The sequence below is a fragment of the Petromyzon marinus genome, chromosome 41 (genome assembly GCF_048934315.1).
Source record: "Petromyzon marinus isolate PM22_M1 ecotype Great Lakes invasive population chromosome 41, UKy_Petmar_22M1.pri1.0, whole genome shotgun sequence".
NCBI lineage: Eukaryota > Metazoa > Chordata > Hyperoartia > Petromyzontiformes > Petromyzontidae > Petromyzon > Petromyzon marinus.
Window position 1 is genome coordinate 6337913 of NC_133707.1, and position 23104 is coordinate 6361016.

Consider the following 23104-nt stretch of genomic DNA (forward strand, 5'->3'; position numbering starts at 1 on the left):
CCAATTAGCACGGTTGGCTACGCACGGTACGGAAAAAGCGCAACATATGTACTTTGACCATGGCCAATGATGATAATGACAGACAAAAATTGCGAAAATTACTAGTCACAGGAAGTTTGGGCAATGTAGCAGAAGCCATTAGGTGGTGGTGGGGGGGGAGGTGATTTTTAAAGACCGCAAGCCATTAGCGTGTCTCGTAATAACTCCAGATGAATAATAACAATAAGTATAAGGCTTGACTTAAAGCTTTCGTGACTGCAGGAATTCACATTCTTTGGGTCTTTTGGTAAAGCCGCGTAGATAGAAGAAAAATTAGAATGAAAAATGTTATTTAATCATTATAATTTCTGCATGTTTATTCGTCCAGCGCCACATTTCAGAGACAGTGTCATGTGGCTGAGGCCTGTGGCGATGCTCGAGTGTAGATGCGCTATATAAATGTCCCTAAATGCCATCATTTAGACGCATTCCGAGTACAGATTGCCGCTCTTTGTTTCGGGAAGTTGGGCCAACTTCCGAAACAAAGATGATAAAAATGGGATATGTAATTTTTGTTGAATATGTCTTGAAGCTGCACTTGGACACGAGATTGCCCTCACAATTTTCTGTTCAAAGCCAAATTGTGCTCGATTTAAAATCCAATGTGGATATTTTTTTTCTTTAATTCCTCTAATCCCAGAGAGGCCACGGGACCTACAGACTTGCGATCTGACGTCCAGCGCAAAGTTTACCTGCCGCATGCCGCAAATCCATTCCCGGGTCACTCGTGGGGGAATTCTGAGCGCTGCGAAATCACGAGTGGGTAGAGATTTAGATGGGTTGGCTTTTGTTTTTGTCACTCGAGCAATATTAAACCGACTGCTTCGTGCCGTTGGTGGCGCAGAGGTAATTGGCGTTTCGCACGGAATGTAACGCCTCTAGCGGCTGCAGGATTGACGCGGGACCCATCACGTACGGCGGCAATTCTCACATGCGCGAGTTTACGCGGTGTCTCATGAGCATAAGAATCAATGTCCATATTAATCTCTACAATATTAGTTGATGCAGTTAGAGGTAAGCCGATCGATTATTTTTTTTCTTTACTTAACCGGGGCGAGGTGGTGGGGGGGGGGGCACGGTTGAGATACGATCTCTCGGCCCTGACCGCAAAAGGCGTTTCATTAATTTAAAAAGAAGCGGAACAAAAGGCGCGCGCGGTCATCCCCAGCCGGCGCCTTTGCTCCGACGCACCGCGACGATCGATGGCCGTACATGCGCAACGGCTTTATTAATCCACCGGCCGCCGCCGTATATTTATTTAACGAGTTTTCACTGCCCCGTCGGAGCCACGGGTTCTTTTCCCCGCCACCCCCCCCTGCGTGCGCATTCCGGTGCCGGCGCGGATCGATGTGGGTGGGAGCGTCAAAGTTGGGCACGGGCGTTCCTCCACGCGAGCGTGAGCGGCGGACCCGTCGTGTCTTTAAATCTTGTTTCTGGGATCCTCGCGCCTTAAGCCGTCATTACAGTGCGACACAGGTGAGTAAATACCAGTGGAGATGATTTATTCCCCCCCCCCCCCGCCCAGGCCCTCAATGTTTTATGTATATGGAGCATATTCAACGGCGCGATAGTTACCGCCGTGCGTTTCTTTTTAGAACTCGACAATGTTCGCATGCGTTGTGAGAATTTTATTGTGTTATTTTATTTTATTAATTTATTATTTTATTCTCATTCTACGTGACTTTACCGAAAGAACCAAAGAAAATGTTAGTATACGTTGTGTACGTGTACACATTTTGGATTAATTAACATCAATTACGGATTGGAGGTCACTGGGTCGATCAGACGTCAAGAGCGGACAATGCGGGAACCAAACTAGCAGTGGGATAAACTCCTCCGGCCTCTCTCCGCATGGCTGCCTTGTTTCAGGTTTGCGGTGGGGCTGTGCCGCTGCACGTGGGCCTCTAATCCAGCGCCGCGGAGGCAAGCGTGGGTCGCTGGATCGCCACGCAAATGTTGCGGACGCTCTCTTTACCATGGGCGTCCAGGTGGTTTCCGAACCCTGGCTCGCACAGAAGAGGGTAGTGTCGCAAGTGGACGAATTTCCCATCTGTTTCCAACTCGTACAGGGTTTGAATGTTGTCCCCTCGTACACGTGGTGGATGGGTGGATGGGGGGGTTCTGAGCGCTCCGGTTTCTTCCCACATGGATAATGAGCACTCGTCAATTCATTGGCTGAAAACATCTTAAACAAAAACAAATGCAGCTAGGGCTGTGTGTCTTTCCAGAGAAAATTAGTCATTATTGTTACTGACACGTACCCCACACCAAGAGGATATCGAGAGAACACTGGCGATGACTGGCGAATACAAATGCAGGAAAGTGTGGCTTGTGTTGATTATCCTCCCACACAACCATCGCACGAGTCCATTCCACAGCTCACTCACGTGAGCTGGTGCCACGGGGCCTCTGAGTTTCCTAACTCTTTGCTGTAGTCATTTTTTTGTTAAAATTATTTTTGATTTTTTTTTGTTCACTCTCTCCTTGGGAATCCCCGCTCCCTTTGCTGACGGCGCCGTGACGCTAGTCATTTTTTACGTAAAAATTTTACTCTGAGAGGTGGCCACACAACTACGGTTGGCTGCGTACCATGCGAAATAAGTTCAATGTATATACATCATACATTTTGGGCAAGCTCCATTGGCTTAAGTGATTCCTTTACCGATGATTGGCTCAGTATGCGTGAGACGAAACAGGTAGAGCGAGTCATCAACGTGTACATTTGTTATGTTGAACTTCTTTCGCAACGTACATAGTCAACCGTGCTAACATGGGCAGAGAAATTATGGAGTGAAGTTGCTTGGAACAGTAACCCCCACAGCAGTAGCGATACATATATGATATTTTTAGGTGACTTCAAATGTATCAAATTGAGAAAAAATGGTGGCAATGCAATTCTAAGGCATAGTGGCAGTGACAGGGTATATACAGTGAGGGAAAACAAAATTTGATCCCCTGCTGATTTTGTACGTTTGCCCACTGACAAAGAAATGATCAGTCTATAATTTTAATGGTAGGTTTATTTGAACAGTGAGAGACAGAATGACAACAAACAATTTCAGAAAAACGCATGTCAAAAATTGTATAAATTGATTTGCATTTAATGAGGGAAATAAGTATTTGACCCCCTCTCAATCAGAAACATTTCTGGCTCCCAGGTATCTTTTATACAGGTAACGAGCTGAGATTAGGAGCACACTCTTAAAAGGAGTGCTCCTAATCTTAGCGTGTTACCTGTATAAAAGACACCTGTCCACAGAAGCAATCAATCAATCAGATTCCAAACTCTCCACCATGGCCAAGATCAAAGAGCTCTCCAAGGATGTCAGGGACAAGATTGTAGACCTACACAAGGTTGGAATGGGCTACAAGACCATTGCCAAGCAGCTTGGTGAGAAGGTAACAACAGTTGGTGCGATTATTCGAAAATGGAAGAAACACAAAAGAACTGTCAATCTCCCTCGGCCCGGGGCTCCATGCAAGATCTCACCTCGTGGAGTTGCAATGATTATGAGAACGGTGAGGAATCAGCCCAGAACTACACGGGAGGATCTTGTCAATGATCTAAAGGCAGCTGGGACCATAGTCACGAAGAAAACAATTGGTAACACACTACACCATGAAGAACTGAAATCCTGCAATGCCCGCAAGGTCCCCCTGCTCAAGAAAGCACATATACATGCCCGTCTGAAGTTTGCCAATGAACATCTGAATGATTCGGAGGACAACTGGGTGAAAGTGTTGTGGTCAGATTAGACCAAAATGGAGCTCTTTGGCATCAACTCAACTCGCCATGTTTGGAGGAGGAGGAATGCTGCCTATGACCCCAAAAACACCATCCCCACCGTCAAACATGGAGGTGGAAACATTATGCTTTGGGGGTGTTTTTTCTGCTAAGGGGACAGGACAACTTCACCGCATCAAAGGGACGATGGACGGGGCCATGTACCGTCAAATCTTGGGTGAGAACCTCCTTCCCTCAGCCAGGGCATTGAAAATGGGTCGTGGATGGGTTTTCCAGCATGACAATGACCCAAAACACACGGCCAAGGCAACAAAGGAGTGGCTCAAGAAGAAGCACATTAAGGTCCTGGAGTGGCCTAGCCAGTCTCCAGACCTTAATCTCATAGAAAATCTGTGGAGGGAGCTGAAGGATCGAGTTGCCAAACGTCAGCCTCGAAACCTTAATGACTTGGAGAAGATCTGCAAAGAGGAGTGGGACAAAATCCCTCCTGAGATTTGTGCAAACCTGGTGGCCAACTACAGGAAACGTCTGACCTCTGTGATTGCCAACAAGGGTTTTGCCACCAAGTACTAAGTCATGTTTTCCAGAGGGGTCAAATACTTATTCCCTCATTAAAATGCAAATCAAATTATAACATTTTTGACATGCGTTTTTCTGGATGTTGTTGTTGTTATTCTGTCTCTTACTGTTAAAATAAACCTACCATTAAAATTATAGACTGATCATTTCTTTGTCAGTGGGCAAACGTACAAAATCAGCAGGGGATCAAATACTTTTTTCCCTCACTGTATGAGCCGGCAACTGATTGCCAGTGAATGACCAAAATGAGTAACTGATCATCAATCTTTCTGATTGCTGTATGATCATATATAGATATTTTCTTTCTTTTTAAGGCAGTGTTATTGATGAATTTATTAAGGTTTTTTTCTTTGTTATTTGTGACTGCTGTGCAGTATACGTGAAAATAAACGGGCACTGGTTGAAACTTTCACGTGAAAGTGACCGAACCCAAATTCCATTTTTTTTCACCGCAAATAAAGAGATAATTGTGCTTATCCTCTTTGGTTCTTTCGGTAAAGTCACGTTGGTATAAAACAAAATAGATTAAAATCACAACGTTTCGGGCGCAGCACAAGTGCCCGTCATCAGGTGGAAACAACCACAGCAATAAACACTTCAGCAATTGTTTACGTGACTTTACCGAAAGAACCAAAGAGTATGGATCCCTGCAGTCACGAAAACTTCAAATCTAGATAATTGTGCTCTTATCAAAGGCCGACTTGGCTGCAATAATACAAAAGTGAAGTCAAAGATAACCAATGTTTGGGAAGCAGCTGTTGTATTTTCGGAATTTCTCATTCCACACTTTTCTATAATCAAGTGCGTGCGTGCGTGATTTCTTCTCTCAACTGTGCGTCAATATATGTCTTTGGGGTTTTGTTAGAAATTACGAGCTCTCAGTTTTACTTCTTTACCAGTAATGGATTTATACTTCTTTCCTACCGATTGCACAAATTTCTTTCCCCTCAGTTCGTATAACCTCGCTCGATACAGAGAAAACACGCATGGACTCGTATATTTGACAACTTGAATAATAGCGTTGGTGGTTGCTAGCCGCTTAGCGTTTAGGGCTTTGGGGCCTGTGTACAACAAACCGATAAATAAAATAAAAAAAGCAGAAAATCATATTGAAATAGTAGTTGCATTCCTGAAGAACACCTCGCTATATAATAAATAATATATTACGCGGGGTAAAGCACAGTCCGCGATAACACGGTGGGATGCGTACGCAGGCTGAACAAAGACCGAGGCGCGTGGGTAGTGTCTAGAAGCATCCAGCAGCATCCCGTCGCCTTGTGCGACGCTACGCCGAGTCAGCCGCACGACCGCTTATTCCTACTCGCGCGGCGTAGTTCCGTTCGCTCGATCGCGTTCCATCCAATTCCCATCCGTGCTCTACAGAACGCGTGTTCCCTCGCACATCAATCGCGCCATATACAATCCGCGCCGTGAAAACGCGCGGCGCTGTCGGGGAACCGACTGTGGTCCCAGGCTAATTGGCCACCGCCGAGGGTTTTGGTGTCCCTGCGCTGCACCGTCGGTGGGAGTTAAGCGCAATCAATGGGGGGGCGGGGGGCTGCCGGGTTGACGCGGCGGGAGCAAAGGAGCTTGGGAGCCGTCGGGCCGTCGTCCGGCGCTGTTGGGGCGAGGGATCGGCCTCGCGGCTGGAGCGCGCCCACCGTCATCGTTTATTCTCGTCATTATTTACGCCGTGTGCCTCCCACGCGGTACATCTCGAGGCGTCAGAACAAAGGAGCGCTTGACGTGATAATGATGATGTTAATAACCGTCGGCAAGTTGCTGCTGTCGCAGTCCCGTACAAAATGCACACCAACCACTGCCCCACAGATCTTCAGGCCATGCTTCCACCCCCATATGAAAGACGCCGTGGCACCTGATGAAGCACAATCCCTGGCATCCCACCCCCTTGCCCCCCACCAGTTGCCAGAACATTGCTCCCTGGACAGAAGTTCCACTTAACTCTGCAGTCCGGATATGGAACTGCCTCGCCTGATGAACACATTGTCGGTGAAATCACCGATTCTGGTCTCCAGGCCTTCAAATTTCCGAGCACATAGAACATCTCCTAACTTCACCGCACGCATTGTAGGAGTGAGTCTTCTGAGCTGCAGTGAACCAATAATTCTGCCAATCAGATGTGTTCATGTCTGATCTTGCTGTTGTTCACAATTGCACCCAATAAGTCAAAAGATAATCATTCGGTACGAAAGTGATTGCAGACCAAATACCACGCGCACCTTCACGTGTCCCTGTCACCCCGTGTGTCTCCGTGTGTCCTTCCCTGTGTCTCCATCTCGGTGGATATTTTCGACGCGTCCTCCCTGTGTCTGCCATGTCCTCCCGTGTCTTCCTGGCTCCTCGTGTCCTCTCCCATGTCCCCTCGTGTCCCCTCCCATGTCCCCTCGTCTCTGCCTGTCCCCCTTCATCACCATCATCGTTTATTATTTATACCGCACCTCCCGTGCAGGACATTTCGACGCGCCAGAACGCCACGGGTATTTGAGATGATAGCAGGAGACGTGCTGAGCAAGGGAGTGATCGCTGAGCAAATACTACGCTGGGAAGAAGAAGAACGCCGTGTGTAAGGTGTTGCCGGCTCAGAAACGTGGGTCACAGATTGTCAGGGTTTATTCTTATCGGCCTTCCCAATTTTATTTTAAAGAAATTGGGGGGTGGGGAGGGGGCTGGGGGGGTGGGTGGGCGGGTGGCGCACATTGCACTTTTGAGAGTCTGAAACTTTTTCCCGAAAAGATAAGCCAACAAACCAACGGATGAGCAAACTCATAAATAAGTGAGTGCGGTGTTGTTTCACAAACAGTCCCTTGCTGTCGTGTGTTCTCCCGTGTTTCGCTGAAAACTTGCTGCTGGCCATTAGTTTTGTCCGGACAGTTTGGAAAAGTTACCCGAGCCTTGATTATATTATTTGCATCCATCCAGCAAATCTGAAATAATTGGTACCAAAACATTCGGCGGAGTTGTCGTTATTGAATAATTTAAGTGAGAAAAGTAAATAAGCAGGCAATGCTCATTCCCATATCTGTCCCTCCACACAAACAAATTACAAGAGAATCTATTACACATCCAACAGCCACGCAGGCTTCTGGGAGTGCATCATATCAGCAGCGTTTGTTCAGCGCAAACACACGCTGAAACCAGTTTGGGATGTGTAAAATGTGCTTTTATTTGTGTGTGTGAAGGGACAGATGTGGAAAGCGGGCGTATTGTCTGCTCACCTATTTTTTTTTTAATAATTGTTGGAATTTCACTGTCAATCAATTAATTCACGCACCCGCTCACGAGCGGCTTATTTTGGAGAGCGTGCAGATGTAAATAGGGGACTGTGAGCATGCATCTTGTGTTAGGCGCTGGTGTGATATTAAATAAATTATTCAAATGTACGCGTAAAGTGCGCACATCTCTGCAGCAAATGCACACACTTCTTGTAGGAGCATGCGCTCGTAATTCACTCTTCAGAGGCCAGTTAATATATATCAGTTAATATATATCAGGCATATCAATTTGCATTCAATGCCGTATCCTTGCTATGGGGGGGGGGAGAAGAAGCTTATTATTTCTCCAACTACTATATTTTTAGACCCCAGGTCAGAATGATAAATGATTTGGGAAGGCAAATAAAATATTAAATAACTTTTGCCCAGTAAATAAATACCATGTGGCAATGACCTTACTGCCTTGGTTCTTTCCAGAGTACGCATTCAAGCCATTCCAAATGTCCCGCTTTGAAATTACGTGCAGCATGAAATTTTAAATCTTATTTATTCCTTGGGATCCTGCAGTGGTTGAGGACACTGAACCCGCAATCCCAGAGGTCGTCGGTTCGACTCTTATCTCCTGGCGCAGACGGTTGAAACAATGCGGCTCGTTTCTTCAATCCCTCTCTACCGCCACCACCTCCGTGCAACCAGCGGAGCAACAGGGGTGCACCGCGGTTGGTTCATCAGCTGGGGTCTCGTGGTGTGGTCAAGTGTGGGAATGTCCACCTCATTTTTGTGCACGGGACGCTGTGGCCAGTGTGTCGAGATTTCAGAGCCGCGTTTTAATTCAACAATCGTTTTTTTGGTTGTCTAATTTTAACCGTCTCATTTGTATTATTCGTCTTTATTTGTTTGTTAAATATATTGTGAGTTCGGTCGTGTTCGCTCCATTTTTCCGCAAATTTTGAAAAATAGCCTGGAGTTTGCATACCATTTTTGGTCAATCGATAAACATCGATTTGCACACAGGCGCCGTTTAAGGCACGTACCACGGAATACTTAGGAACAGAAATTAATGAATCGACGAATTGGTGCGTCGTTAAATCCAGAATTCCTAACATGAGCCGTTACAGCCGAGGTACCAGAAGGGTCAAATTAAAGTATATATTAATTTAAAAAAAGATTAACCCCTTCCATAGGACGTGCTGGTGTCCGGTTCTTTCCCGTGTAAAATGGTGGCAGGTTATTTGGCGACAGATTATTTGGTGGTGGATTATTGGGTGGTGGATTATTTGGTGGCAGACTATTTTGTGGTGGATTATTTGGTGGTGGATTATTTTGTGGTGGATTATTTGGATGGTGCATTATTTGGTGGCGGATTATTTGGCAGCACACTATTTGGTGGTGGATTATTTGGTGGCGCACTATTTGGTGGTGGATTCTTTGGTGGTGGACGATTTGGTGGTGGAATATTTGGTGGTGGACTATTTGGTGGTGGACGATTTTGTAGCGGACTTTGGTGGTGGACTATTTGGCGGCGGACGATTTGGTGGGGGACTTATTTGAGTTGAGGAGCGCGACATCTCACGTGACAACATCGAATGCCATCTCCTCCCGGGACTTTTTTTCTGACAGGTTACAATGCTTTTATTTCATTATTTGCTCTTCCCCCACCGTGCCTCCCACGAATCTGTTAACGTAATGTTGACACGCCAACACAACAAATGTTTGCACCGGAGCCAAAAGGGAATTAGATATTGTAAGAATTTGGTTAAACAAAAAAAAACTATCCATGTTTTTTTTGTCATTATTGTACGCTTGAACCCACGAGTCAAACTCCCAGACACTAATTGCACCACGGAGATGCTCGGCGGCGGATACAGATGGGCGTTAATAAACACGTTTAAGAGTAAATAGACGAATACAAAAACAACTTTTTTTTCTACATGTGACGTTGCTTTAATTATACGAGCGGCAGAAGGTGATTAAAGCCGCCCGCGTGCGTGTTCGTCTGCAGTTTTTTTTTTCTGCCGATTTCCGCTCGGACACCCAGATAGCGATGTGCGCTTGGAAGATAACGCCTCGTCCACTGATAAGAGGTTCCAGTGGGACAGGTCCAAGCCCCGCGTCCATATCCGTCTCTCCGCATTGATGCCCCTAAACAACGAGGTGCGGTGAACAGATGAAGGCGTCTCTCTCCGATCACACTCCCGACAATTCACGTCGTTAGCATCGTCATGAGCCATGGTCAGTCCACTGCTGGCTGAAGACCTCCCACCCTAGCCGCCGACACCTCTCACGAGTCTGCGCTGGAACGATTCACCTGGCACCTGAATCGAACTGCTTTCTTTGCTCCATCTCGAAGACAGTGTTCCATTCCGTGAGCGCAACGGTGCCCCCTAATTGCAGATCTCACGCAGCATCTGTGCACAACATATTCAGTGATTGCTATTGTTGTGTTTTATGATCTCACTTGTGAGTGTTTCATATCTGTCAAACAATTTCACCGACCTGTGCGTGCACGCTTATGCACTTGTTTGCAGGCGAGACAATGGAAATGTGTTTTTTTTATTCATACTTGGCATCACGCACCAACTGATGTTAGCCCGGGCCGAGAATCGAACGCAGGTGGCCGAGTTCATAGCACAGCGCGATAATGACTGCTTCACCAACCCCACCTCATTCTCTTTTATTATAACAACCGAGCCTATTACGAAGACGATTATTAATCCCTTCTACATTTGTTAAAATAGCAGAGCACGACAGCGGTTTGACCTTACTGGCTCCCGTTCTTGAACTCACTGGCACCAGTACCGGAACTCGGCGAGTGTACGCCCACGTGCATTTTTCGTTTTTTTTTGTCTTACCCTACCCGTCAAAAACTTTTTGACCTCCCACCCCCCTCTCTCTCTCTCTGGGCAAAGGGTGGTAGTCGCTTGTTTATTGTTTGTTGTTCTTGCAGGGATCGGCCTGTGCTAGTTACTTAGCAGACAGTTGCTTCCTCTGACCGGGACAGGAAAACCATGGGGGGGGAGGGGGGTGGGGGGGGGGGAAGGCCTGTTTCAAGTCGTGTCTTGCAGAGATACATCCTTCAGGAGGAAAATCACTCGGATCCTCTTGTATTGCTGCCCTCTGAAGCGCTCCATCCGCGAGCGTGACTGTGCCAACACCGTTGCCACCGTGTCCATTCCCACCGCGTGTTCGGTTTGAAGACAAATGGATCTCCGCTTTTATTGTTCCCCGGGGCCCGTCACAATGCCAGCCCTAGGTTATTTGAAAGTGCTCGCAGAACTAACTGTTGTCGGCTACACGGAGTTTTCCGTCTTGAAATCCGCGTCCATTCTCGCTCGGCTGGCCTTTGAGTTATTAAAGAGAAGTACATCGGGAAGTGCATGCAAACGTGCGGGCACGCACGCAGGCACACAGGCATGGCCAGGCCAAGTAGCAAGCGGCACTCGGAGGGCCCCTCAATCACAGTATCGCACGATGGGCCAGATGGCGCGCAAAATAATCAGAAAGCCCAGCAACTCGAAATCAATCAAAAACTAATTTCTGCCTTTGGCGTGTTTTCGGCCAACAGTAATTATTTTATTATTATTATTCTTTTTCACGGCGCAAATCCCTCAACGCCCGTGCCCGCGTTGCGCGAGTTTGCGAAGATCTTTGGGAGCGAGTTAGGGGGGGGGGTCACGACGGGCAAAAAACATCTTGCGACTGAGAGCCCCTCGCGTTTGTGCATTGTGCCCCCCCCACGCTGGTTTTGACGACCAGGGAGGAAGGGGGGGGGGGCTAGAAATCATTGCTCCTAACAGCGGGGGTCGATGAGCCACTCGAATAAACCCGTCGATAATCCGCACTGCCGTTCCCTTGTCCGCCCGCGTCACCGCTGGCCGGCGCCGCCGCCGCCGCCGCCTGTGTCGTCAGCCCGGACACCGTCTCGGTGACAATTACGCAACTGTCGGCCGGGAGTTGCGATCATTATTATCGAGGGGGGGTCCATTATGACGCGGCTCGCTCGGTCGGATGACCACGTGTTGCTGGCGCGTCGTCGATGTCCGCCGCCGCCGTCCTGTCGTTTACGAGCGAGCGAGCCCTGACGCGCGCGAGTGCAGAGATGAAAAAGAGGCAAAGGGAGGAGAAATGTTGAGTCGACGAAGGCGTCCAATAAACGTCCACACTTTGCCGAGGGGAATTTAATTGTGCTCTGCGAGCTTTCCGCTGTGCGGAATGTTGCTGTTTAATTGGAAGGGCCAAATCTTTAATTTGTGGTTATTGAACGAGAAGTACACATTGTGTTTTAATTATTTTCTGCTTGTGAAATGATATCCACCATATCGATATCCTTTAATTTAATTCCTGGTCTGGGTGCATTAATTATGGCTATGTTACTATTTATGACATCGACATCGGCCATGATCAATCCACTGCTGGATGCAGGCTTCCCGAAGCCATCTCATAGTTCTGCTTAGCATCTGTAGGCGTGTCGATTTCGTTGCTCCATCTCCTAGGTGGAAGATCCTATCAGGTGTCATCCCTATCAGGTGTCATCCCTAGGCTCCAACTCCATCACTGTTCTTGACCAATGTCCATCGTCCCTTCTAGCCATGATGCGTCGCACCGAGGCGCACTTACTTTTATTAACAGTCAGTATCATTTATCTTACCTGCGTTATGTCCCCGAATTTGTATGCATGTATATACATTGAACCTCTTTCGCACCATACGTAGCCAACCTTGCTAAATCTGCGGTGCAAGGGAAGGACGACAAACGCAACACAAAAAGCAGTTGTAAAGAAATAAGTTTTCAATTTAGACGATTTCAAAGTGCGCAGCTCCAGTGGCTTACCAATATCAGAAGGAAGAGCGTTCCAGACGGCCGCGGAAGCGCATCCGAAAGTGCGCGATGCGGCGACCGCCGTCTTTGTTGGGCCGCCAGCCATGAGCCGCCGCTGCCACGAGGGTAACCGGAGTGCGCTTGACGCTCCGCGCAGGAGGTGAGCCTGGTGGAGGTGCAGGAGCTGGCGCGCGTCTCCGTCGGCCGCCTCACCGTGCTGCGCCAGGTGTTCCCCGCACCGCGCGACCCTGCGCACAGGTGCGAGCGCGATGGGCACCACGTCTCGCCGGCGCTCTGCGACCCCCAGGATCCCGCCTACATGACCCCCGAGGTGAGCCACGTGTTACCGCCCTGTCCCAGGTGAGCCACGTGTTACCCACCCCCCCCCTCCAGGTGAGCCACGTGTTACCCCCCCAGGTAAGCCATGAGTTACCCCCACAGGTCAGCCACGTGTTATCCCCCCCAGCTGAGCCACGTGTTACCCCCCCCCCCCCCCCAAGTAAGCCACGTGTTACCCCCCCCAGGTGAGCCACGTGTTACCCCCCCCCCAGAGAAGCCACGTGTTACCCCCCCAGGTGAGCCACGTGTTACCCCCCCAGGTGAGCCACGTATTACCCCCCCCCCCCAGGTAGGCCACGTGTTACCCCTCCCCCCCAGCTGAGCCACGTGTTACCTCCTCCCAGGTAAGCCACGTGTTACCCTCCCCCCCAGGTAAGCCACGTGTTACCCCTCGCCCCCAGCTGAGCCACGTGTTACCCTTCCCCCCAGGTAAGCCACGTGTTACCCCCCCCCAGGTAAGCCACGTGTTACACCCCCCCCCCCCAGGTAAGCCACGTGTTACTCCCCCCAGGTGAACCACGTGTTAACCCCCCCCGCCCAGGTGAGCCACGTGTTACCCCCCCTCCAGGTGAGCCACGTGTTACCTACCCACCCCCTAGATAGGCCACAAGTTACCCCCCCTCCCCCCCAGGCGAGTCACGTATTACCCCCTCCCCCCCAGTTGAGCCACATGTCCTCCCAGGTAAAGCACGCGTCTGCCACCAACACAACATAGACACATTCAAGTTAATATGAACACTGGCTAAACCTCGGGTCGCCGGGTTCGTAGCGCAGTGTGCTAACCACTGCACCGCCGCTCCCACACACAGATTGAACACAATCCATTAAATAACTGGTGTCAATGGATGGGTCAACTCCAATCATCTGGAGTGCACTCTGCTTGTCTAGAACTTGAATTGTCAAGTCGAACGGCACTTTCCCGAGAAAATCTGTTGAGGCTATACGGGGGATCTTTGTCAACACGTACACACCCACCCACCCACGCACACACGCACGCATGAAGGTGAAATCTTTCTTTGTGCTATGGAAGTGCAGAGATGGCTAATTTCCAAGTACATCAGTATGCAACCTCGTCTGCATCTCCTTGCAAACGCACAGCCCAAGTTTGTGTTTTCTTTGTCGCATTGTGTCAGTTTCCCCGCATCTTCAAATACAATCCCATTTGCAAATGTTCTAGAAATCCATTATGTAAAGTGTGTTTCCCCCCTCCCCCCCATTTCAATCCAACCAAAGGTTATTTTTCATTGAAACACTCTTCCACGATATAAATATAAATAGGGTGATGCCAATTATTTATATTATTTACTGTAAGGACTGCATCAAATCCGTGCCACGCGAAGTAAAATTTATAGCGCTTTGCCCATCTCTCAACATCCCACTTGAATTTGTGAATGTGGTTGTGTATGTGTCTGCGTCGTCAAGTCATGGAGTCTGCGGTGTGTCTGTGTGTGTCTGTGTGATTGGGGAGTGGTAGTGTAGCGGCTAGCGCACTGCGCTACGATCCTGGCGACCCGGGTTCTATTCCCGCTCACGGCCAACACCGGTGAGAATTATCTGAACCGGTCCTGGGCTTCCCTAGGTCGACTCAGCCTCAAATGAGTACCTGGTGCGATGTGTAAACATCGCCACTAAGGAGGTAAAGGCGGCCGGGCGTGGCGTTTGCCACCCACCCCCTCGTGTGCCGTGCCGGTCTTTATAGGTGCTCGCTCATAGCATTTGCACATACAGTCTGTTAAGGCTACACGGGGGATCTTTTTATATATATGGTTGTGGAGAGTGGGAGTGCGGCGGTTAGCTCGCTGCGCTACGAACCCAGCCACCCAAGTTCAATTCCCGCTCACGGCCAACACCACTGATGAATATTTGGAGCCAATCCTGGGCCTCCCATAAATCGACTCAACCTCAAATGGGTACCTGGTGCAATGTGTAAACATTAGCACTGGGAAGACAAAGGTGGCCGGACATGGGCCTGGCCCGCTCACGGCCAACACCACTGATGAATATTTGGAGCCAATCCTGGGCCTCCCATAAATCGACTCAACCTCAAATGAGTACCTGGTGCAATGTGTAAACATTAGCACTGGAAAGACAAAGGTGGCCGGGCATGGGCCTGGCCACCTACCTTCTTTGTGTATGGTTGTGTGTGCTGCTCGTGATGTGTGGTTGTAGCTTATCACACAGGTAACCTGTGTGATCATACAGGGTGGGCCATAAGTAACCACTTGATTTGTTCTGCCAAAAACTTTTACAAAAATTACATAAAAACACAAACTCTAAATGATAGAAAATTATTTCATTCATGGAGATCCAGTATAATTACGTACGAACCCCATAACCTGCAATTTGATTTGTTGACAAAGCCGCTAAGGTGAAAATGTGCTTCATCTGACGTCATTAAATTAGCAATGAAAGCAATCGTCTTGGTCTGCAAGTTCAATGAAAGCAGACGAGTACTCTGGGCGGCTTTGATGATCTCTGGGCTGCAATTCTTGCACCAGCTGAGTCCTGTGCCAAGATTCGCCGCAGCGACCATCGTGCGATCCCCAATTGAGCGGCGCAACATCTCCTCGTCGATGCTTCGGGGTTTTTTTCTTATTGACGCTCTCCCTCCCTTGCTCGATAGAAGTTGGAGATCGACCGGTTCGAGGTCTGCCAACACGACGCTTTTCATCGCCCGTTGTTCCTGATTCCTTGAAGTCGGTAAATCAACGCCCGAATACGGTGCGGAGTTGGAGCAATTCGGGTCTTAAAAGTAAAAATAATTGAACAGTTATATTCTTGGTTCTTTCGGTAAAGTCACGTTGAAGGGAAACAATAAAATATATTGTTTCCCTTCAACGTGACTTTAAGAATATGAATCACTGCAGTCACGAAAGCTTTAAATCAAAATTGAACAATTGTTTCTGAAATCAATTTAAACTATTCTTGCACGCTGCTGAGGTGTCTTCTGGTTCATCGTAAACTTTCATGCTTCTTTATTTCTGCAAAAAAAGTCAACAAAACATTTTAACACAAAATACCGCTATTTCAAATCAGGTCGTTACTTATGGCCCACCTTGTATTTGTTTAATGCTGGCAACTAAAAATCACCCTGAATGTGGCCTGTCACATCAGGATTGAGGAGTTCAAAAGCTGGTCTCAATTGCACCACATCAACTCGAATGATCTGGAGGGCACTGTTCCTGTCTATAATTCCAATTGAAAGACAAACGGGGTTCAAGTCAATTCGAGTCTATTTAGCCAGGCGAGAACTATAGATACTAGCAAAGTGTCAAATTGTAAGAGCGGCTTTGGTAAACAAAAAAAATATAGGAGTTTATTTTAAAAATCGTGGCATTTCCTTAATCTTTCAAGTTACTAAAGTCGTCACTTGAGTTTTGGGCAATACTCTCCCAAAAACACTCCTTCCAAGTAAGACTGTCCCAGAATTACTCGTGAGCAGAAGATGAAAACCCACATTGCTGACAAATTAAAAACAACGTTAAATCTTTATCGTTGTACGATAAATACATCTTTTAATTAAATGTCTTCTCACCAACTGACCGTATTTTCAGATCCAACACGTGCGATGATTTATTTCCTCAATCCTGCAGCAATTATTGCATTAGGAATTCAGAGAAGTTAAATTTGGCCCAAGCAATCTGGGCTCCGGCCCAAAGAGGCATCCAAATTGAATTGACTAAAATACATGGAGACGTCCGCGGTGCCAGGGAGAGCGACGCGACTGTGGAGCTTGAGTTTCCTTGGCTCCATGCAAACGTGGTGGAGTACAAGTGATTTTACCGAAATTAACAAACACTCACCCCAAGCCAATGTGCAGCCTAACGGTTATTCAAAATTAGGCCTAAGGTCTCCGATTTGCGTAAAGAGACCTTCACGGTGATTAGTCGTAGGGCAGTCTTTTGCTGTGATTGGAGGAAAAGGTTTTTTTAACGAGAATAGGCGGGAAACAAAGTGGAATCCAGAGGCGACGCTTGGGATCCGTTAGAAGGGAAGGACAGGGATTGGCCAGGGGAAAAACATTAGGTGAGGGGGGGGTCGAATGATATAAAAGGGCAGAGCACAAGGTTGAGGTGACGTTTGAGAGAAGGGACGAGCTTCGAGATCAAGCAGGAAGCCCGGAACTAGTATTGTTACTGTGTGCTAATAAAAACTGTTTTCTAGTAGTTCGTCGTTCGTGTCATTTCACAAGCAGTGGATGGCCAGACTGCTTGAGTAGGCACGGGTTGCAAGGTGACTAGGCGATGGCGGGACAGCGGTAGCTTTTTGAATTTCAAGTGTGGACAACATGATTTCCTCTCATCAATTGGCGTGTTTTTTTCTTTCTTTTTTTCTACGTACTCCAGTTCCCTCCCACATGCCACAAACTCGTTGATTAAATTTACCAAACATGCCGGTGAAAGGCCTCTCGTGAGAGAAAACAAAGTTTTGAGACTCAACGAGTTTCCCCTGGCTAAAGGGCATTATTTAAACTACTATTTAAACTACTTAACTATTATATTCTTGGTTCTTTCGGTAAAGTCACGTAGAAGGGAAACAATAAAATAATAAAAATATAAAACAATAAAATTCTCACGACGTTTCGACTGCAACACAACACAAGCAACCATCATCAAGTGTAAAAACCACAGCAAGAAAATTTGAAAAAAGTGGCGTTTTTTTTTTTACGTTAGCACCACGGAGAGCGATTTGGCAGTTATTCAGATGGACGAGTCCATCTATGTTCGGAAAAGAGGAGGGGGGAGACGAAAATAATGGATGCGGTCTGAAAGCCACCGTAAGCGTGAACAATCAATTAAGACCCGAAATGGTTTATTAAATCCTTCCAATGATTGCTAAGCCAGAATCCATCTTCTCGGTTGAAATTGTCTCTGTGTTTGTATATGTGGCTATCCTCATGAACGAATCTCTCATGGTAGCCAGATGGCTTGCAGAGAACATCTGTCTTGGAGAAGTCAATATCATGTGAGCCTACTGAATTATAACAGTGATCTGCCACGGCCGAGCTGTTGGTCCTACTGTGTTTTAGGTCTGCTTTCTGTTCAATGATGCGGTCCGAGACATGTCGTTTGGTTTCTCCAATGTAACTACGACCACAGAGACAACTTAGTTTGTAAACGCCAGGGTACTGCATGTCCGGAATCACATCTTTTACAGACGGAACCAGATCATGGATTTTATGTAATGTGTTGAAGCAGACCTGGATCTTGTGTTTATTCAAGATTGTGGAGATCTTTTTTGTGATCCCCTCAATGTAGGGTAAAGTGATGGTTTTGAAAGGCTCCTCAAGAGGGTCCTTCTTCATGGTTGGAGTGATAGCTTTGTGGATTGTGTAGTCGGAGTAACCATTAGCCTTAAGAGCTTGGTGTACGTGCTTGAGTTCACTGGCTATGTGTTCCTGGTCGGATATGCATTGGGCTCTATGGTGCAGAGTCTTGATGAGGGAATTCTTCTGGGATGGATGGTGGTGGTAATCCGGTTTCAGGTAAGCATCCTTATGGGTAGCTTTCCTGTAGACAGAGTGGCTCATTGAACCATCAGGTCTCTTTTTTATTAGAACATCCAAAAAAGGTAGCTTGCCATCTTTTTCGACTTCCATGGTAAATCTGATGGCTGGGTGTATGGAATTGATGTGGTCGAGGAATTGGTCTAGAGCAGGCCAGCCATGTGGCCAGATGACAAAAGTGTCATCCACGTACCTCTTCCATAAAGTTGGGCGCAGAGTGGCAGTCTGGATGGTGTCAGTCTCAAATTTCTCCATGAAAATGTTGGTAACAACCGGAGATAGGGGGGAGCCCATTGGGGTGCCCTCAGTTTGTTTGTAGAAAGTTCCATTCCAAGTGAAGTATGTATTGGTTAAGCAGTGTCTCACCAGGAGGGGGTACCTCAGTGTTTAGTCCTTGATGACCCAAGTCTTCAATGATTGCGATGGTGTCAGGTACAGGAACTTTGGTGAATAAGGAAACTACATCAAAACTGACAAGCGGGTCGTCTGGGGACAGGAAATACCTGTGATTGTCGATGCCAGTAGAGTAGAATTTTGTACCGCAGAGGTGGTTTTTCCAGTGAAAAGCCGCAGGATTTCAGACAGAAAATGAGCCAGTTTGTAGGTGGGGGAGTTGATAGTAGAGACGATGGGACGAAGGGGTGTATCTACTTTATGTATTTTTGGTAAGCCGTATAATCTTGGTGGCCTGGCAGCAGAAGATTTCAACGAGAACTGTTTGGTTTGATCAATTAATGTGGTTGAATCAGAAATGATTTTGTTGGTTTGTATGACGAGGCTGTTGGTGGGATATCTTTTTATTTTTGGATATCTGCCATCGTTGAGTAATTCTTGATTTTGTTGTTATATTCTATTTTATCCATGATCACAGTGGCATTGCCCTTATCGGCTGAGAGGATGACAATGTCATCCCTCTTTTTTAATTTATATAATTCAAACCGCTCATCTTTGCTGAGGTTGCTAGCTGGCATCTTAGCGTTTTTGAGGGTTGCAGCGATTTCAGATCTTGCTACGTCTGCAGCGATGTGATTCAGGCCCTTGAGAGCCACGTCTACTTGGGCAATGATATCATTAACTGGTATGTGTTTAGGTGTGACTGCAAAGTTTAGACATTTAGCTAAAACGGATTTCAGACCATCGGAAATATAACTGTTACTGCGATTAATTACGACTTTGTTAACGTCTAGCTTTTTGGTGTGTGGGTCCGGTCTTTTGTTGGAGAGGAGGTTAAATTTGGAAATCAAGTTGTCCTTACATTTGGTCGACAGTGGCAGCTGAAGAGGCAGTCATATTGTCTACATGTTCCCAATCCGATGTGGACATTGTTGCCGTCAATGATAAGTGTGATTTGTAGAGTGTCTTGTCTAACTGATCTAGTTCGGCGCATATACAAGTCTGATTTTCTCTGAGATAAGAGCTAAGCTAGTTCAGGAAATAATTCGTTTCGCATTAGAAGAAGTTACAGCAACAGAGGTCAGTGTAAATGCGATTGGTATTACCCCAGAGTCGCGGCATCTCTTCAGAAAGGTGAGAGACTCGATCAGCTGAGCGTTCTTATCCTGGAGTTTGTTGAAGGATCTCAAAGTTATGTGGAAACCCTTCCTGTAGAGGCGGTTAAATTTTGATTTAAAGCTTTCGTGACTGCAGGGATTCATATTCTTGGTTCTTTTGGCAAAGTCACATAGAAGGGAAACAATAAAATAATAAAAATATAAAACATTTAAATTCTCACGACGTTTCGACTGCAACACAAGCAATCATCATCAGGTGTGAAAACCACAGCAAGAAAAATTGCCGTCGTGAGAATATTAATGTTTTGTATTTTTATTATTTTATTGTTTCCCTTCTACGTGACTTTACCGAAAGAACCAAGAATATGAATCCCTGCAGTCACGAAAGCTTTAAATCAAAATTTTACTTAACTATTCTTTTATTTTTACCTTACCAGGTAAGGCCCACTGAGCTATGTAGCTCTTTATCAGAAGCAACCGGGCGACCACAAATAATAGCTCAACGAAGTGGCTCATCATCACGTGATGATTAATAGCATTAGCCAAATACTCCAAAAGCATGATGTTGATTGTAAATGTGGAGAGAAAGCAGGCAAACTACAAATATACAGCAGGCGTCAGGGTCGGGATCGAACCCACGACTTCCTCTGCATACCAGACGAGGCAGATAACATCTCACCACCTGGTGGTGAGATGATAATTCATATTACACAAAGCACATAGATCCGCATACAGCCACACGTAACACTTCTGCAATTAGATATCTCAATTGTATGGAATGCATGCAACCACAAAGAACACGACAATATGTATACGTGTTGTTTATGTACGAGTTCTACTTAGTTGGATGAGCATACATGAATGTGTCTGTGCATATATATCAGTCTGTCTAAGTTTACGTGTGATTTCTGTGTGGTCGTAAGGTTTCTATTTCTGTTAGCACGTGGTTATGTGTGTTCTATAGGGATATGTGTAGCCTTTGTTATTGTACGTGATTCTTTGTCCTCGCATGTTGTTCCACCTTGTATTTACGGTAGTGTCTGTCCGTACGTGCATGTGTGTGCGTGCGCGGATGCGTACGTACGTGCGTGCAGGTGAGCAGCCTGTACATCTACGACAGCGTGGTGCTGCTCACCACCGCCTTCCACCAGAAGCTGGAGGACCGCAAGTGGCACAGCATGGCGAGCCTGAGCTGCCTCAAGCGCTGGACCAAGCCCTGGAACGGCGGCCACTCCATGCTGGACGTCATCCGCCAGGTGGGGCGCTCGCGGTGGCGCGCTGACATCGGTGGCACGCTGACATCGGTGGCGTGATGACATCGGTGGCACACTGACTTCGGTGGCACGTCAATCGCGGTGGCACGCCATCTGTGGTGGCAAGCCAACCGCGGTGGCACGCTGACTACGGTGGCACGCTGACTACGGTGGCACGCTGACTGTGGTGTCACGCCAACCGCGGCGGCGAGCCGACCGCGGCGGCGAGCCGTCCGCAGAGCTGCCAATGTAGCTGCTGCTGTTGGCTGGGTGCAAGGTGATGGCAAAACAGAGGCAAAGATCCCCCATATAGCCTTGAACAGACTGTTGGGGCAAGTGCTGTTATAGCGAGTAGCACCTATGAAGGCCGGTATGCCACACGAGGGGATGGGTGGCCAGCACCACGGCCGGGGACTGATTTAAGGCTGAGTCGATCTTCGGGATGCCCCAGGCCCAGTTCAGATATTCACAACTGAGCGGGAATTGAACTCAGGTCGCCGGGTTCGTAGCGCAATGCGCTAGCCACTGCGCTATCATTCTCTGTAAGGTGATGGCACAAGCACAGACAGGCCAACCCCACCCCTCTCCGTGTGCCGTGTCGGCCTTCATAGGTGCTCGCTAACAGCACTTCACCCAACAGAATGTTAAGGGTATATGGGGGGATTTGTGTTTTTCTCTGTGCATCTACGTGCATCCTTGGCTGTATCTGCATTAATCTGCGTGCGTCTTTGCGTGCGTGTGTCCCTTCATAGGTGCTTGCTAACAGCACTTGCCCCTGACAGTCTGTTAAGGCTCCACGGGGGATCTTTGTCTTTCTCTTTGTATCTACGTGCATCATTGGCTCTATTTGCATTCACCTGCGTTCGTATCTGCGTGCGTCTGTGCGTGGATGAGTGTGCCTCTTCACAGGTGCTCGCTAACAACACTTGCCCCCGACAGTCTGTTGAGGCTCAACGGAGGATCTATGTCTTTATCTGTGTATCCTTGGCTGTATCTGCATTCACCTGCGTGTGCATTTGCTGCACGCGCATCTACCAGTGTCTGTGCGTGCGTGTGTCCCCTGCATATGTGCTCGCTAACAACACTTGCCCCCGACAGTCTGTTAAGGCTCCACGGGGGATCCTTTTTCTTTGTGTCCGCGGGGGTTTGGCAGGGGCGCGTGTGGGGGCTGACGGGAGAGCTCCAGTTTAATGAGCTCGGCGTGAACCCCAACGTGCAGTTCGAGGTCCTGGGCACGAGCTACGCCGACGGCGGCCAGGAGAAAACCGTGCGCCGGGTAATGAGCACTCGCAATCGCCGCGATGAACACGCACGCTCATGGTCAGAGTGTGTGGGGGGCGGGGGCGACAGACGTAACGAAGCGAGTGCTAGGGGTACTCTTACTTGGACATTACTCTTTGGTTCTATTCGGGCAAGTTCTATTCGGGCAAGTTCACCCACTTCCCGTCGGTTCTGGCGTTCACCCGTCGCAAGCGGTAAAAACGATTTGCCACGCGGTGTGCCACCGCCAAATCTCCCCTCCCCCCTCCCACCCGAAGCTCTGGAGTCCTGTCCATATGTTAAGGCGTTATTGGCCAATGAAGGAGTGTTTACATGTGGGAGGACAACAGAGCACCCGGAGGCAAACCCCACACATGTGAGGCAGCAACGCTCTATCCCAAGGGTCGGCAACCAGAGCCCGGAGGCACATTTCTCGTGGTGTTGTTGCAAATTCTCAGAAGTGTTGAAAACTTTTTTTTCTGATGCACCCTGTATCGAGGGGTTTTCTTCACTGAATTCTTAAAAAAAAATGGCTCCAACTTTGTTATTTTGGTTTGGCCGACCCACCACCGGTCTGTCCCATGCAGATGGCACAGGTGTAGTCCGCATCTTGCCGCACTGCCGCCTTGTGACAAGCCCAGGGTTATGACAGCTCGACGCTGACGGGGAGGGAGTTTGACGAGATTTTAACACCTAGTAGGCTTTCGCGACCAATATCACCCATAACAAAGGTTTTTTTGGGTTAGATCGCGTAAATATAAATGTGTCGTTCAACCCCGCCACGACCCGACACAGCCAATTAGTAAGGTTTGTCACGTAAA

The 23104-nt window shown here is 47.8% G+C and overlaps 1 protein-coding gene across 3 annotated transcripts in view; it reads left to right on the top strand.

The window, feature by feature from the left end:
- Window positions 1-23104, top strand: part of LOC116951086 (glutamate receptor ionotropic, delta-1-like) — a 292747-nt gene that overhangs the window by 231456 nt on the left and 38187 nt on the right. For 2 of the 3 annotated variants that reach the window (XM_076073276.1, XM_032969471.2), the window contains 3 exons: window positions 12572-12745; window positions 20865-21026; window positions 22177-22299. In XM_076073276.1, the coding sequence (XP_075929391.1) occupies window positions 12572-12745; window positions 20865-21026; window positions 22177-22299 (459 nt within the window). Of the gene's footprint in view, window positions 1-1085; window positions 1516-12571; window positions 12746-20864; window positions 21027-22176; window positions 22300-23104 lie in introns of those variants that run through there. The other variant, XM_076073277.1, reaches the window with a different exon arrangement.